Below are 14,563 nucleotides of genomic sequence, written 5' to 3' on the forward strand. Positions count from 1 at the left end.
TCAGAGTGGAGAAGGAATTTCCACACATTGCTGTCGATGTCCCAAATGTAATCCAAATTCACGTTTCGGTGCCAACCACATTGCTGACAAAGGCCCGCCCGCCGTATCTTTCGAAGAAAACTGAGTGGGGTCCATTTGTTGTTGCTGGCTGTGGTTGCGATTTCGCTTTGCAAGAATCAATAAACTCTGCTTCCACTTGTTCAGTTTTGCTTAGGTCCAACAGGTTGTCAGGTGCTAGTGGCTGGGGGTAACGGAGATGCAGGTGCTTGCTGTGATGTTGTCCTTGTGCTGTTGGTGCCATGCCCTGGTGCTTATCAATCGAATTGGCCACCAGGTAGCGTGGGAGATGGGCGGCTATTACATTTTCTGCCTGGCTCCTCAACCTCGTGGTGCGGTCAGCCAGCTGCTCGGTGAGCTCGGCAGAACACTCAACATGGTGGACCTCCGTGTTTTGTTCTTGGCAGTGCCAAGATTAGCCAGCTAATATTATTCAGCTCTACTCTACCAAAACTTAAGATTGTAGCTTCTAGCTAGCCTACTATTAGCTAGCCTATTATTAGCTAGCCTATTATTAGCTAGCCTATTATTAGCTGTCCCCTCTGTGAGGAGAAAAAACTGTCAATTTGACCCAGCCATGAGTGGGATCCAATGAGCTTCCTAAACATGGTAATAAAGTCAGTACCTTATGACATTGCATGGCTAGTTGCCCAATCGGAATGCATTTTTGGATTTTAACTACTAAATATTACATCTCATCAGTTCTATCTTTTTCTTGTTCGTTCGTTCTGTCTCGTTGAATGATACTTGACATACTGTAGATGTGCATTAGAACCGCATTTCCTTCAATCTGAGCTTATTTTTCTGTCTGTGTCACACGTTTGGAATAAAATGGCCTGCAAGGCTGTCCGTGATATACCCCTAATGGGCATGTTGCTCTTTTTGGGTGTGGTCAGAGATTAGTCAATAGATGAGTGCTAAATTTCCCAGAATAGGAGAACTTGATTCAATGACTGGGTTAATGACCACTCTTTTCTGTAGCACAACCCATGTTTGAGGCTACAATAAGCCTAAGGACCAAGTACGAGTGGTATTAGGATCTTCTATGTTCAATATAAAAGACCATCATATATTGAGTATGTAATCGTTTGAGTCTTGAGTCTTTACTCTTATTGATTGATATGGAGTTCTGCTTGGGGCTTAAATACCCTGCTTTGGTCTTAAATACTCCAGACGTATGGTAACTTCAAGTTGTTGGGGATACATTTCATGTAGCAGATGGTGTACATTTAATTAGCTGGGGCTGGGCCCTATCCGACCGATAGTCATTGAGAAGTCCTTCACTTTATTGCAGCGCTCTCATGAAGCACCAATGACTACCCCGTGATGCTAACCGCTAGCGCTCACCACATGAAAGGGCTATCCTCCATTTAAAAAGTGTGATCTAATGGCAGCTTGATATTAGCCATTAACCAAGCCCACATGTGTTAGGGGAATGAATGAGTCGGTTGAAGATGCAGCCGGTCCCAATTGACTCCCTACGTCTTGCCCTTGGCCCTAATGCTTCGATGTGTTTGCCGATCTGAATGGTCTGGATAGCTCCCACCGTATTGCTTAGACCGTACAGATCTAGAGAATAGAAGGGCTGGTGGCCAATTTGAATTGAAGGGGTAGATGGCGACTTGGGACTGGCTGTGAAAGACTAGCCTGTAGGCTTTGGTGACACTTTATTTAGATAGTCACCCTGTGATGCTTCATGATGCTCATCAAGTTCACCATCTGCCTGTAACTGTACATGATAAATGGCCCCTGTAGGTGTCAATACAATCACAGTTGACCGTTGTCAATACAGTCGCTTAAATACACCTAAATGACAGTTTGTGGAGGGTTTTTGAGCAAATATACGCTACCGTTCAAAAGTTTGGGGTCACTTAGAAATGTCCTTGTTATTGAAAGAAAAGCAAAAAAAAGTGTCCATTAAAATAACATCAAATTGATCAGAAATACAGTGTAGACATTGTTAATGTTGTAAATGACTATTGTAGCTGGAAAAGGCTGATTTTTTTTTTAATGGAATATCTGCATAGGCGTACAGAGGCTCATTATCAGCAACCATCACTCCTCTGTTCCAATGGCACGTTTTGTTAGCTAATCAAAGTTTATTATTTTAAAAGGCTAATTGAAAATTAGAAAACTGTTGTGCTGATATAAAGAAGCAATAAAACTGGCCTTCTTCTGACTAGTTGAGTACCTGGAGCGTCAGCATTTGTGGGTTCGATTACAGGCCTAACACGGCCAGAAACAAATAACTTTCTTCTGAAACTCGTCAGTCTATTCTTGTTCTGAGAAATGAAGGCTATTCCATGCGAGAAATTGCCAAGAAACTCAAGATCTCGTACAACGCTGGGTACTACTCCCTTCACAGAACAGCGCAAACTGGCTCTAACCAGAATTGAAAGAGTGGGAGGCCCCAGTGCTCAACTGAGCAAGAGGACAAGTACATTGGAGTGTCTAGTTTGAGAAACAGACGCCTCACAAGTCCTCAACTGGCAGCTTCATTAAATAGTACCCGCAAAACACCAGTCCCAACATCAACAGTGAAGAGGCGACTCTGAGATGCTTGCCTTCAGTGTGTAGTCAGTGTGTGGAAGCCAGGAGATGCCAAATGTGTTTTATTTTAATCTACGGTTTATTACCGTGAGACTGGCAGTTATTTGCATGACAATTAGCGGCTGAAAAAATGTCATGACTGACACTGCCCTAGTTGGAGGAGTGTGTAAGAGTGGTGTGTGTCACTTTTCCATAAAGTAATTCGGTCATTTGGTCCCACACACAGAGTCTGGAGCAGCAGAACAGAACTATACACCGAGTGTACAAAACATGAACACCTTCCTAATATTGAGTTGCACCCCCTTTTGCCCCCAGAACAGCCTCAATTTGTCGGGGCATGGCATTCCCAGGGATGCTGGCCCATGTTGACTCCAATGTGTCAAATTGTGTCAAATTGTCTGGATGTCCCTTGGCTGGTAGACCATTCTTGATACACACGGGAAACTCCTTGAGCATAAAAAACCCAGCAGCGTTGCAGTTCTTGACACACTAAACCCGGTGCGCCTGGCACCTACTACCACGCCCCGTTCAAAGGCACTTAAATCTTTTGTCTTGCCCATTCACCTTCTAAATGACATGCAAACACAATTCATGTCTCCAGTTTTCTCAAGGCTTAAAAATCATTCTTTAACCTGTCTCCTAACATTCATCTATACTGATTGAAGTGGATTTAACAGGTGACATCAATAAGGGATCATAGCTTTCACCTGGTCAGTGTGTCATGGAAAGAGCAGGTGTTCCTAATGTTTTGTGCTCTGTGTAGTTTAACACTGAAGAGTCTATAGTGGGAGGAACCCACCCAGACTGATCCAGAGTGATTTCACTTAATGAAAACATCTTCCAATTTTACCTCTACCACCCCATACAGCCTTGAACTGGGTCGGTCTCACTGCTTTACATTATAGTGGAACAACTATCTAGGGTACACACTCATCCATGTACTTATGCAGTGTGTGTGTGTGTGTGTGTGTGTGTGTGTGTGTGTGTGTGTGTGTGTGTGTGTGTGTGTGTGTGTGTGTGTGTGTGTGAATGTCAGATATCACTAAGGCTCATCTCTATATGCTGCACTGCTGTATAAAAACTATCCCATATTATTTATAGCATACTGTAAACAACATTAAACACAGGCTATCTTTTCTATGTGGAGGCCTCAGTGTGATCTCCACTCCTTGGTCTTGTTCATTTCTCCTCCGCCTGGCCCCCCTTAAGAGGAGTGCGTGGCTCGTCCCAGTCCTTCGAGCTCTTCCCTCAAGGTACGAGATGAGACACTCTCTACAGTGCGCCCCCCCAAGGAAGAAAACGCTGGCCCTGTTCTCAGAGAGATCGCGAGGGAGAGCGTGGGGGCATACCATGAGGAGATGGAGAGACTTTGAAGGAAGAGTTGAGGATAAGAATTTAGGAGAGAGGGAAGCATATGAAGGTGGGTAAGGGGGGGAAAAAGGGGACAGACCTATCCAGTTCCCATTGGGGTGAAATAAGTTCAACTTCAAGCCAGATGTGAGGATGATTACAGTAGAAGTGTTCTTCTAGCACAGGCTACACACAGGATTACTTTCGCGCTCAAACAGGAAATGCTGATAGGAGAATGCAGCCAAGGCAAACACACACCGGGCCCAAACTTGCCATCTGGAGAGGGCCTGCACCTGCTACCAAAAGAATGTGATGTCATTCTCCTGAAAGAAAGCCACACGTGGGTTGAGTTGTTAGTCAGTTACACACTGAGCGATTCTAAAACAATCCTCAAAGGAAGACCGAGGCTACATCCTGTGATTACAGCAGTAAAGTCTCCACAGACTGTCTCCATCGAAAAATATTTTAAATAAGCCTATTGAACTGCACACAGGCAGCAGCACAGTTCAGGCTAATCACTTTGAATGTGGAAGGCTTTGATTTGAGGACAAGACTCCCAGTAAGAGTTGACAACCTATCAGTTGTGTTGTGACAAAGGTAGGGGGAGTATACAGAAGGAAGCCCTATTTGGTAAAAGACCATGTCAAGTGCCAGTTGCAAAAACCATCAAGCTCTATGATGAAACTGGCTCTCATAAGGACCGCCACAGGAAAGGAAGACCCATAGTTACCTCTGCTGCAGAGGATAAGTCAATATGATATATTATACAATAAATCATCCCAGTAGTTTTACAAACCGGATGATTTAACCTCCGCCCACTAATGAAACTCAGTTTTCCTCCTATAGTGTCTGAAATGTGCATGTTTGATATCGGCTACAGAATCACTGATCTACAGTACCAATCATCTTGCAGTACAATAGCTCGCTACACGTTATGTGAAGATTAGTGATTCTGCGCCTCCCCTGGCTCAAATCTCCTCAAACATGCTGAAAATCTTGTGTAGGTTGTAGCAACTGTATGAGCAGGCTTTGTAAACTCTACTGCCATGAGTGTTTTTTCCTGTGGAGGTAGAGTGGCAGTAGTGGGTTAGGACTCCCCGGTGAGCAGAATTGGTTGAAAGACATTGAAAATGGAGGCCAACATGTGGACAGGAAGGTTAGCGGGCAGCCAACATGAATCATTTGAGACTTTACATTACAGATTTGTCCAAACAGTATGTATTGTCAATGTGTCGCAAATGGGTGACAGTACATTGGTGGCGTTTGTCAAGCCAGTAGGTCACCTGTTAGTGTTTTTCCGAGGACAATGAGGAAATTAGGCTAGGAGAAGAGTATTGGGTCCCAGGCTCTGAAAAAACGAGTGGGAACCAACAGCAGCTAGCTAGCTGGAGTGGTAGAGATACTCTTAATGATCGGCTATGAAAAGCCAACTGACATTTACTCCTGAGGTGCTGACTTGCTGCACCCTCGACAACTACTGTGATTATTATTATTTGACCATGCTGGTAATTTCTGAACATTTGAACATCTTGGCCATGTTCTGTTATAATCTCCACCCGGCACAGCCAGAAGAGGACTGGCCCACCCCTCATAGCCTGGTTCCTCTCTAGGTTTCTTCCTAGGTTTTTGTCCTTTCTAGGGAGTTTTTCCTAGCCACCGTGCTTCTACACCTGCATTGCTTGCTGTTTGGGGTTTTAGGCTGGGTTTCTGTACAGCACTTTGAGATATCAGCTGATGTACGAAGGGCTATATAAATACATTTGATTTGATTTTGATTTAGCTAATGATGCGAACTTGTGTTAGACCGAACAGGTCTTGACTGGACTGCAGTACATTCACATGAAGGTTCACTAGCCATTAGCCGTAGCCTAGCGCTGAAGTTTCACTAGCATTTGCCATCGTCTAGTGCTGAAGTTACACTAGCATTGGCCGTAGCTTAGCGCTGAAGAGGTCCAGACAGGCAATTAGCGGGTCGTGCGCTGTGCCACCTCAGAGGGTGTGAAATTGTGCTATGTCTGCAGGGGTGGTCGTGCTAACAAGCTAACACCAACTGACAGCGTGGAACAGCCCTCAGGGTACTGGCTCCAACCGGACATTATCATTCCGCTATTACTGAGCTAATTTAGAGATGGCTAATAGAGCACTGCTGTTACACACACACACACGCACACATACACACATGTAACAACACATGCACTGTACAGTAGAGTGAGTACAGGCCAGCCCAGTGTGCGGTACAGCGAGTTTGTTTTCCTCTCCTGTCCCTCTGCAGTGTCTAGTCCCAGTGGTGGTGACTGCTCTGTAGAGGTCACCGCTAGATCAACCTGACACAGTCCCACTCATTACTCATAGACACACGCGCACGCACAGTGCCATCGGGAAATATTCAGACCCCCCCCCCCCCATTTTCCCTCCCGTTACTTATTCTAAAATGTATTTAAAAAATAATTTATCCTCAGCAATCTACACACAATACCCCATAATGAAAGCTAAACACAGGTTTTTAGACATTTTAGCAAATGTGTTAAAAATAATAGACAGATACTTTATTTACATAAGTATTCAGACCCTTTGCTCTGAGACCTGAAATTGAGCTCAGGTGCATCCTGTTTCCATTGATCATCCTTGATGTTTCTACAACTTGATTGGAGTCCACCTGTGGAAAATTCAATTCAATTGATTGGACATGATTTGGAAAGGTACACACCTGCCTATATAAGGTCCCACAGTTGACAGTGCACGTCAGAGCAAAAACTAAGCCAGGAGGTCGAATGAATTGTCCGTAGAGCTCCGAGACAGGAATGTGTCGAGGCACAGATCTGGGGAAGGGTACCAAAAAATGTCTGCAGTATTCAAGATCCCCAAGACCACAGTGGCATCCATTATTCTTAAATGGAAGAAGTTTGAAACCCCCAAGACTAATCCTAATGCTGGCTGCCCGGACAAACTGAGAAGGGCCTTGGTCAGGGAGGTGACCAAGAACACGATGGTCACTCTGACAGAGCTCTAGAGTTCCTCTGTGGAGACGGGAGAATAATGCTGTAACCGAACAAAATGTGTCAAAAGTCAAAGGGTCTGAATACTTTCTGAAGGTACCCGTATGTACAGACACACACACACACACACACACACTCGTACAATTGTCCCGCTGAGCGCTGTTCACCTTAGTCCATTAGCCCACCACATGGGGCTACTGCTCTGAGACAGCGTTAGCTGTGAACACGGAATGTCTCGTGAATGTTTTATGTCTTTTTTTTGCCCTTTCCTCCCTCCAGAGTCCAAATCAAGTTGCGTTGGTCACATACACATATTTAGCAGATGTTGTTGCAGGTGTAGCCCTCCCTTTTCTGTCTTCTGTCATGCGATCTCTTTTCTTCTCTACCTTTCTCTGTTTCTTTTCTTTTTTTAAACTTTTTTTTCTCTTTCGCCTCGCTCCCTCCTGGTGTTTCAGGGGCCAATTCAGTAAGAATAACACTGGGCTGGTTGGTTTGTCGTCTCCAGTGCAGGACTGCCCAGGGTTCCAGCTCATAAAGTGCAAATTAAAATCTGGCCTCTTGGAATTTGCCTGCTTAATTACCACCATGCTCATCTACAGCAGTGGAGAGAGGGAGGGAGGAAACGAGTGAGTGTTTTAGCAGCAGGGGAGACCTACTCCCCTTGATTATCACCGATTGGAGTGTGTGTTTTGTGCGGGTTGGTTGTGTACTGTAGACCGGGGTCACACGCCAGTGGTCCCGCGGATTAATAACTTTGCTCAAGCAAGAGTAAACTTTTTGTGTAAGAGGTTGGTAAAGTCAGAGGACTAGGATGTGAACAGGCCTGATCACCGACCGATTAGTCTGCGTCACTCTCTCTTTTTCCCCTTCTATTGCTCCCTACTGATTTGGTTCGAAAAGGCATGACATGCCTGCTTAATGCCCTTTTTTAAAAAGGGGAATTGGAAACCTCTCATTTCCATGATCAAAGGGGCATTTTGAGTATGAATGCTGTCTCATAAATAGTAATGATATGTCCATATACTCAGTACACATGTAACATGGAAATACACTTGTAGCAACTGTACACAAGCCAACACACACACACACACACCACCATCCACAATCACTCCACCAGCCCCCACTCACTTCCCACACCAGTTAATAAAGCCTCAGCACAGTATGCACTCGTCTCAGATTACCCATAGTGCCGCAGGAGTTTGGTCTCTTTCACTACCTTCCCGCACTTCCAACTGACTCCACTCGGCCCCGTCTGTCTCCTAATGACCCATAATGGCAAACTCTTAAGACCCTTAATGGGCAACTGAATCTCCTCTGGCCCTCTAGCACTCCCTATTCCACTCATATAATCAGATTAACTACTCTCTCGCGTGTGTGTGTGTGTGAGAACAGATAACTGGACAGTGGTAAAGTTAGCTTAGATAAGAGGCATCACTGTTACATTGACCACTGCTATTGGCCCACCTGCTGTGATTTTACAGATAGCAGAGCCATACATGATGGGTATTAGGATCTGTGGTGGGTGATGATTGACTCTGTTTGGCTTTAACAGTGAGTGCACTGTACTCCCTGACTCCGAGACCTAGCCAACAGAAAAGTGACCTGTGAGAAACTATCACACTGTACAGTGTGTACAGAAGAGGAATGAGTAAAAACCTGAGCTTTTGTATGTGTGCGTGCTTGCATTTCCACGCTACATGTTTGTTTCATATGTACAACGATCCTAAATAAACCTTAACGTATATCCTCCTCTTCTCCCCAGGCATTTGGGAACGCCAAGACAGCTCACAACAACAACTCCAGCCGCTTTGGCAAGTTCATCCAGGTCAACTACCAGGAGAGTGGTACCGTCCGGGGGTGAGACATCTACACCTTCTTTATCCAGCCTCGCCTTCCTTCCTCGTTCTCTCTCTTTCTTGCGGTCGCTCTCATACACTGCCTTTCTATTCAATTCAATTCAAGGGGCTTTATTGTCATGGGAAACATATGTTAACATTGCCAAAGCAAGTGGGGTAGATAATATACAAAAGTGAAATAAACAATACAAATTAACAGTAAACATTATACATACAGAAGTTTCAAAACAATAAAGACATTACAAATGTCATATTATGTATATATACAGTTTTGTAACAATGTACAAATGGTAAAAGTACACAAGGGAAAATAAATAAGCATAAATATGGGTTGTATTTACAATGGTGTTTGTTCTTCACTGGTTGCCCTTTTCTTGTGGCAACAGGTCACAAATCTTGCTGCTGTGATGTCACACTATGGTATTTCACCCAGTAGATATGGGAGTTTATCAAAATTGGATTAGCAGCAGTGGGCTAAAGCTCTCTCTCTCTCTGTCTCTCTCTCTCGTTCTCTCTCTTTCTCTCTCTCTCTCTCTCTCGCTCTCTGTCTCTCTCTGTCTCTGTCTCTGTCTATTTACAAAAAAAAAATTAGAATCAAAATTGTCAATGGGACATCTCAATCTCTGTATGATGTAAATCTTGTCTAAAGTCACTCCTGTGTGTGTGTTCAGAGCGTACGTGGAGAAGTACCTTCTAGAGAAGTCACGTCTGGTCTACCAGGAGCACAATGAAAGGTAAGGGGGAGAAAGTATTTACCTACAGCTTAAATGAAATACATGCAAGTATATAGTATTACATAACTTACAGTGCCTTGCGAAAGTATTCGGCCCCCTTGAACTTTGCGACCTTTTGCCACATTTCAGGCTTCAAACATAAAGATATAAAACTGTATTTTTTTGTGAAGAATCAACAACAAGTGGGACACAATCATGAAGTGGAACGACATTTATTGGATATTTCAAACTTTTTTAACAAATCAAAAACTGAAAAATTGGGCGTGCAAAATTATTCAGCCCCCTTAAGTTAATACTTTGTAGCGCCACCTTTTGCTGCGATTACAGCTGTAAGTCGCTTGGGGTATGTCTCTATCAGTTTTGCACATCGAGAGACTGAAATTTTTTCCCATTCCTCCTTGCAAAACAGCTCGAGCTCAGTGAGGTTGGATGGAGAGCATTTGTGAACAGCAGTTTTCAGTTCTTTCCACAGATTCTCGATTGGATTCAGGTCTGGACTTTGACTTGGCCATTCTAACACCTGGATATGTTTATTTTTGAACCATTCCATTGTAGATGTTGCTTTATGTTTTGGATCATTGTCTTGTTGGAAGACAAATCTCCGTCCCAGTCTCAGGTCTTTTGCAGACTCCATCAGGTTTTCTTCCAGAACCGTCCTGTATTTGGCTCCATCCATCTTCCCATCATTTTAACCATCTTCCCTGTCCCTGCTGAAGAAAAGCAGGCCCAAACCATGATGCTGCCACCACCATGTTTGACAGTGGGGATGGTGTGTTCAGCTGTGTTGCTTTTAAGCCAAACATAACGTTTTGCATTGTTGCCAAAAAGTTCAATTTTGGTTTCATCTGACCAGAGCACCTTCTTCCACATGTTTGGTGTGTCTCCCAGGTGGCTTGTGGCAAACTTTAAACGACACTTTTTATGGATATCTTTAAGAAATGTCTTTCTTCTTGCCACTCTTCCATAAAGGCCAGATTTGTGCAATATACGACTGATTGTTGTCCTATGGACAGAGTCTCCCACCTCAGCTGTAGATCTCTGCAGTTCATCCAGAGTGATCATGGGCCTCTTGGCTGCATCTCTGATCAGTCTTCTCCTTGTATGAGCTGAAAGTTTAGAGGGACGGCCAGGTCTTGGTAGATTTGCAGTGGTCTGATACTCCTTCCATTTCAATATTATCGCTTGCACAGTGCTCCTTGGGATGTTTAAAGCTTGGGAAATCTTTTTGTATCCAAATCCAGCTTTAAACTTCTTCACAACAGTATCTCGGACCTGCCTGGTGTGTTCCTTGTTCTTCATGATGCTCTCTGCGCTTTTAACGGACCTCTGAGACTATCACAGTGCAGGTGCATTTATACGGAGACTTGATTACACACAGGTGGATTGTATTTATCATCATTAGTCATTTAGGTCAACATTGGATCATTCAGAGATCCTCACTGAACTTCTGGAGAGAGTTTGCTGCACTGAAAGTAAAGGGGCTGAATAATTTTGCACGCCCAATTTTTCAGTTTTTGATTTGTTAAAAAAGTTTGAAATATCCAATAAATGTCGTTCCACTTCATGATTGTGTCCCACTTGTTGTTGATTCTTCACAAAAAAATAAAGTTTTATATCTTTATGTTTGAAGCCTGAAATGTGGCAAAAGGTCGCAAAGTTCAAGGGGGCCGAATACTTTCGCAAGGCACTGTATATGGTTGTTTATCTAGTATTGATTCAGTATCGTAAAGTCAGCTTGATTCAGTGGTAAGTAATACAATCCAAGTGCGTTGGTTGTGTACACAGTTTAGAATACGTTATAGTTGATGCAGAGAATTGCTCCGTTACTGGCTCCTAACAGTGCGGTAAAATGTCAAACGAGTACACAAATATCATAAACAATAAATCAAGACAAATCCAATTTAACAACCTTAATACAGTCATTCAAACTCAATATTTGTGTATGTACACAACAATATATAGCTGTAGATAAATTAGGGAATCCATTATCAAGAATCCAGTATATGAATACGCTGTGTGTTTAAGCAGTGTAACAAAAATGCAATGTACAGTAGTAGATATTAAAATTAGCTATGTCGAATACAGTATGTATTGGTATGTATCCACTACCAGTCAAAGGTTTCGACACACCTCCTCATTCAAGGGTTTTTCTTTATTTTTACTATTTTCTACATTGTAGAAGAATAGTGAAGATAACAAAAATATGAAATAACACATACAGTGGGACAAAAAAGTATTTAGTCAGCCACCAATTGTGCAAGTTCTCCCACTTAAAAAGATGAGAGAGGCCTGTAATTTTCATCATATTTTTAAGTGGGAGAACTTGCACAATTGGTGGCTGACTAAATACTTTTTTGCCCCACTGTATGGAATCATGTAGTTACCAAAAAAGTGTTGAAACAAATCAAAGTATATTTTAGATTCTTCAAAGTAGCCACCATTTGCCTTGATGGCAGCTTTGCACGCTCTTGGAATTCTCTCAACCAGCGTCATGAGAAATGCTCTTTCAACAGTCTTGAAGGAGTTCACACACATGCTGAGCACTTGTTGGCTGCTTTTCCTTCACTCTGCGGTCCAACTCATCCCAAACCATCTCAATTGGGTTGAGGTCGGGTGATTGTGGAGGTCAGGTTACCTGATGCAGCACTCCATCACTCTCATTGGTCAAATAGCCCTTACACAGCCTGGAGGTGTGTTTTGAGTCCTTGTACTGTTGAAAAACAAATGATAGTCCCACTAAGCGCAAACCAAAACCAGATGGGATGGCGTATTGCTGCGGAATGCTGTGGTAGCCATGCTGGTTAAGTGTGCCTTGTATTCTAAATCACTGACAGTGTCACCAGCAAAGCACCATCACACCTCCTCCTCCATGCTTCATGGTGGGGACCACACATGCGAAGATCATCCGTTCACCTACTTGGAATCTCACAAAGACACGGCGGTTGGAACTAAAAATCTCAAATTTGGACTCATCAGACCAAAGGACAGATTTCCACCGGTCTAATGTCCATTGCTCGTGTTTCTTGGCCCAAGCACGTCTCTTCTTTTTATTGGTGTCCTTTTATGGTGGTTTCTTTGCAGCAATTCAACCATGAAGGCATGATTCACGCAGTCTCCTCTGAACAGTTGATGTTGAGATGTGTCTGTTACTTGAACTCTGTGTTGCATTTGTTTGGGCTGCAGTTTCTGGGGCTGGTAACTCTAATGAACGTATCCTCTGCAGCAGAGGTAACTCTGGGTCTTCCTTTCCTGTGGCGGTCCTCCTGAGAGCCAGTTTCATCATAGTGCTTGATGGTTTTTGCGACTGCTTTCAAAGTTCTTGAAATTTTCCAAATTGACTGACCTTCATCTCTTAACGTAATGGACTGTTGTTTCTCTTTGCTTATTTGAGCTGTTCTTGCCATAATATGGACTTGGTCTTTAACCAAATAGGGCTTTCTTCTGTAAACCACTCCCAGATTGTCACAACACAACTGATTTGGCTCAAACACATTAAGAAGGAAAGAAATTCCACCAATTAACTTTTAACAAGGCACACCTGTTAATTGAAATGCATTCCAGGTGACTACCTCATGAAGCTGGTTGGGAGAAGTGTGCAAAGCTGTCATCAAGGCAAATGGTAGCTATTTTGAAGAATCTCATATATTGTGTGTGTGTACACACACACGCACACACACACACACAGTATGAAAAACAGTATAAAAGAAACGGTAAGTGACCAGTGTTTTAATGTTTCTATATACTGTACATGGAACAGCCTGGACAATTAAGGCCTGTAGGTCAGGAGCCAATCTCCTGTTCCTGTAGCGTGACGCAGCTTGATATATATTGGGTCCCATTATTTAAGTCTTTGGTATGACTCGACCTGGGATCAAATCCCCAACCTTCCAATCTCACTCTAACCGCTCAGGCCACTAAGTTGATATTCCAAGTAACTTTCAGTTTTTCTCGTCTGTTGTTCTCTGACACTGAATGACCAGAATAGCTGTCAGAATAACGGCCTCTCTCATTGCTTGCTCATAATGAGTGTTATATTTTTCCCCTCAAGTTGAATCATTATCATTATTGTGGTTATGTAATATCATATACGTAGGCTATTAACTATATAACCAGTATTGTTGAACTTTTTTTTATTTTAACATTCATGTTCATAGACATGTTGTTGACAGGTTGTGCAACCAGAATACTCAGACACATACACGTACATACACACCACCTCATCGCTAAATCACAAAATCCCTAATAGGTTTAAAACCGTGGTTGTTTTATCCCCCAAGCCCTGAATTTGGCCCCGCTGGCCACCAAGGTTTCCATTTCACCGTGATGGCAGCACAGGCGGCCATATTGATGCGGCTCAAACTCAAACCAGACCTCCCAGCCTTCTCCTTTAGACCGGGGGGGGGGGGGGGGGGTGAGGAGAGGAGAGGTCACTGTTAACCACAGTGTCCACTCCAATAAGTGTTATGTTTTAGACCAAGTCTTGAACCTACCGAAGTACAAATTTACAGTTCTTTATCTTGGACGCACGTAGACACACACACACACTTGGAAAGCTGTGGTTTAATACTTTGGCGACATACTGTTTGTTTTCACTGGAAATGCAACCTCTCGCTGTCTATAATGTGTTGCGCGGATTGAGTCTCTACAGGGTTTGCCTATTGCTTTCACGGTCGTAAGAGACCACACTTTTGCTTCGGGAGATATCAGATGGGCTCCATGTGCGTGTCGCACATTTTAAATTCAGATTTTCGGCTCTAGTCATGCGTTGCTGTCAACAGGACAGCTCTGTACTTAAGCTAAGTGTGTGTACAACAAAGGAATTGTGTTGACAGCAATGCGTGACATCAAACAAGTCTGACTTAGGCTGGAGTTTATGGAGCTAAATCCACATGTGACAAGTCAATGTGGTCAAGACTCAGCTCAATCATCCGTCTGGTTCTTCTTTCTAACCCATTGGCCCACTCAGCAGAACTCTCTTATTCTATACTGTGTCAGAAAGTCTCATGTTAAATATGTCAAT

The 14,563-nt window shown here is 43.3% G+C and overlaps 1 protein-coding gene across 4 annotated transcripts in view; it reads left to right on the plus strand.

Annotated features, from left to right (window-relative positions):
- The window catches only part of LOC139368718 (myosin IXAb), a 168,556-nt gene that overhangs the window by 43,666 nt on the left and 110,327 nt on the right, over positions 1-14,563 (plus strand). For all 4 annotated transcript variants that reach the window (XM_071108026.1, XM_071108010.1, XM_071108019.1 and 1 more), the window contains exons 3-4: positions 8,716-8,810; positions 9,481-9,543. In XM_071108026.1, the coding sequence (XP_070964127.1) occupies positions 8,716-8,810; positions 9,481-9,543 (158 nt within the window). The remainder of the gene's footprint in view (positions 1-8,715; positions 8,811-9,480; positions 9,544-14,563) is intronic.

This window comes from Oncorhynchus clarkii, chromosome 2, assembly GCF_045791955.1.
Source record: "Oncorhynchus clarkii lewisi isolate Uvic-CL-2024 chromosome 2, UVic_Ocla_1.0, whole genome shotgun sequence".
NCBI classification, from domain to species: Eukaryota; Metazoa; Chordata; class Actinopteri; order Salmoniformes; family Salmonidae; genus Oncorhynchus; species Oncorhynchus clarkii.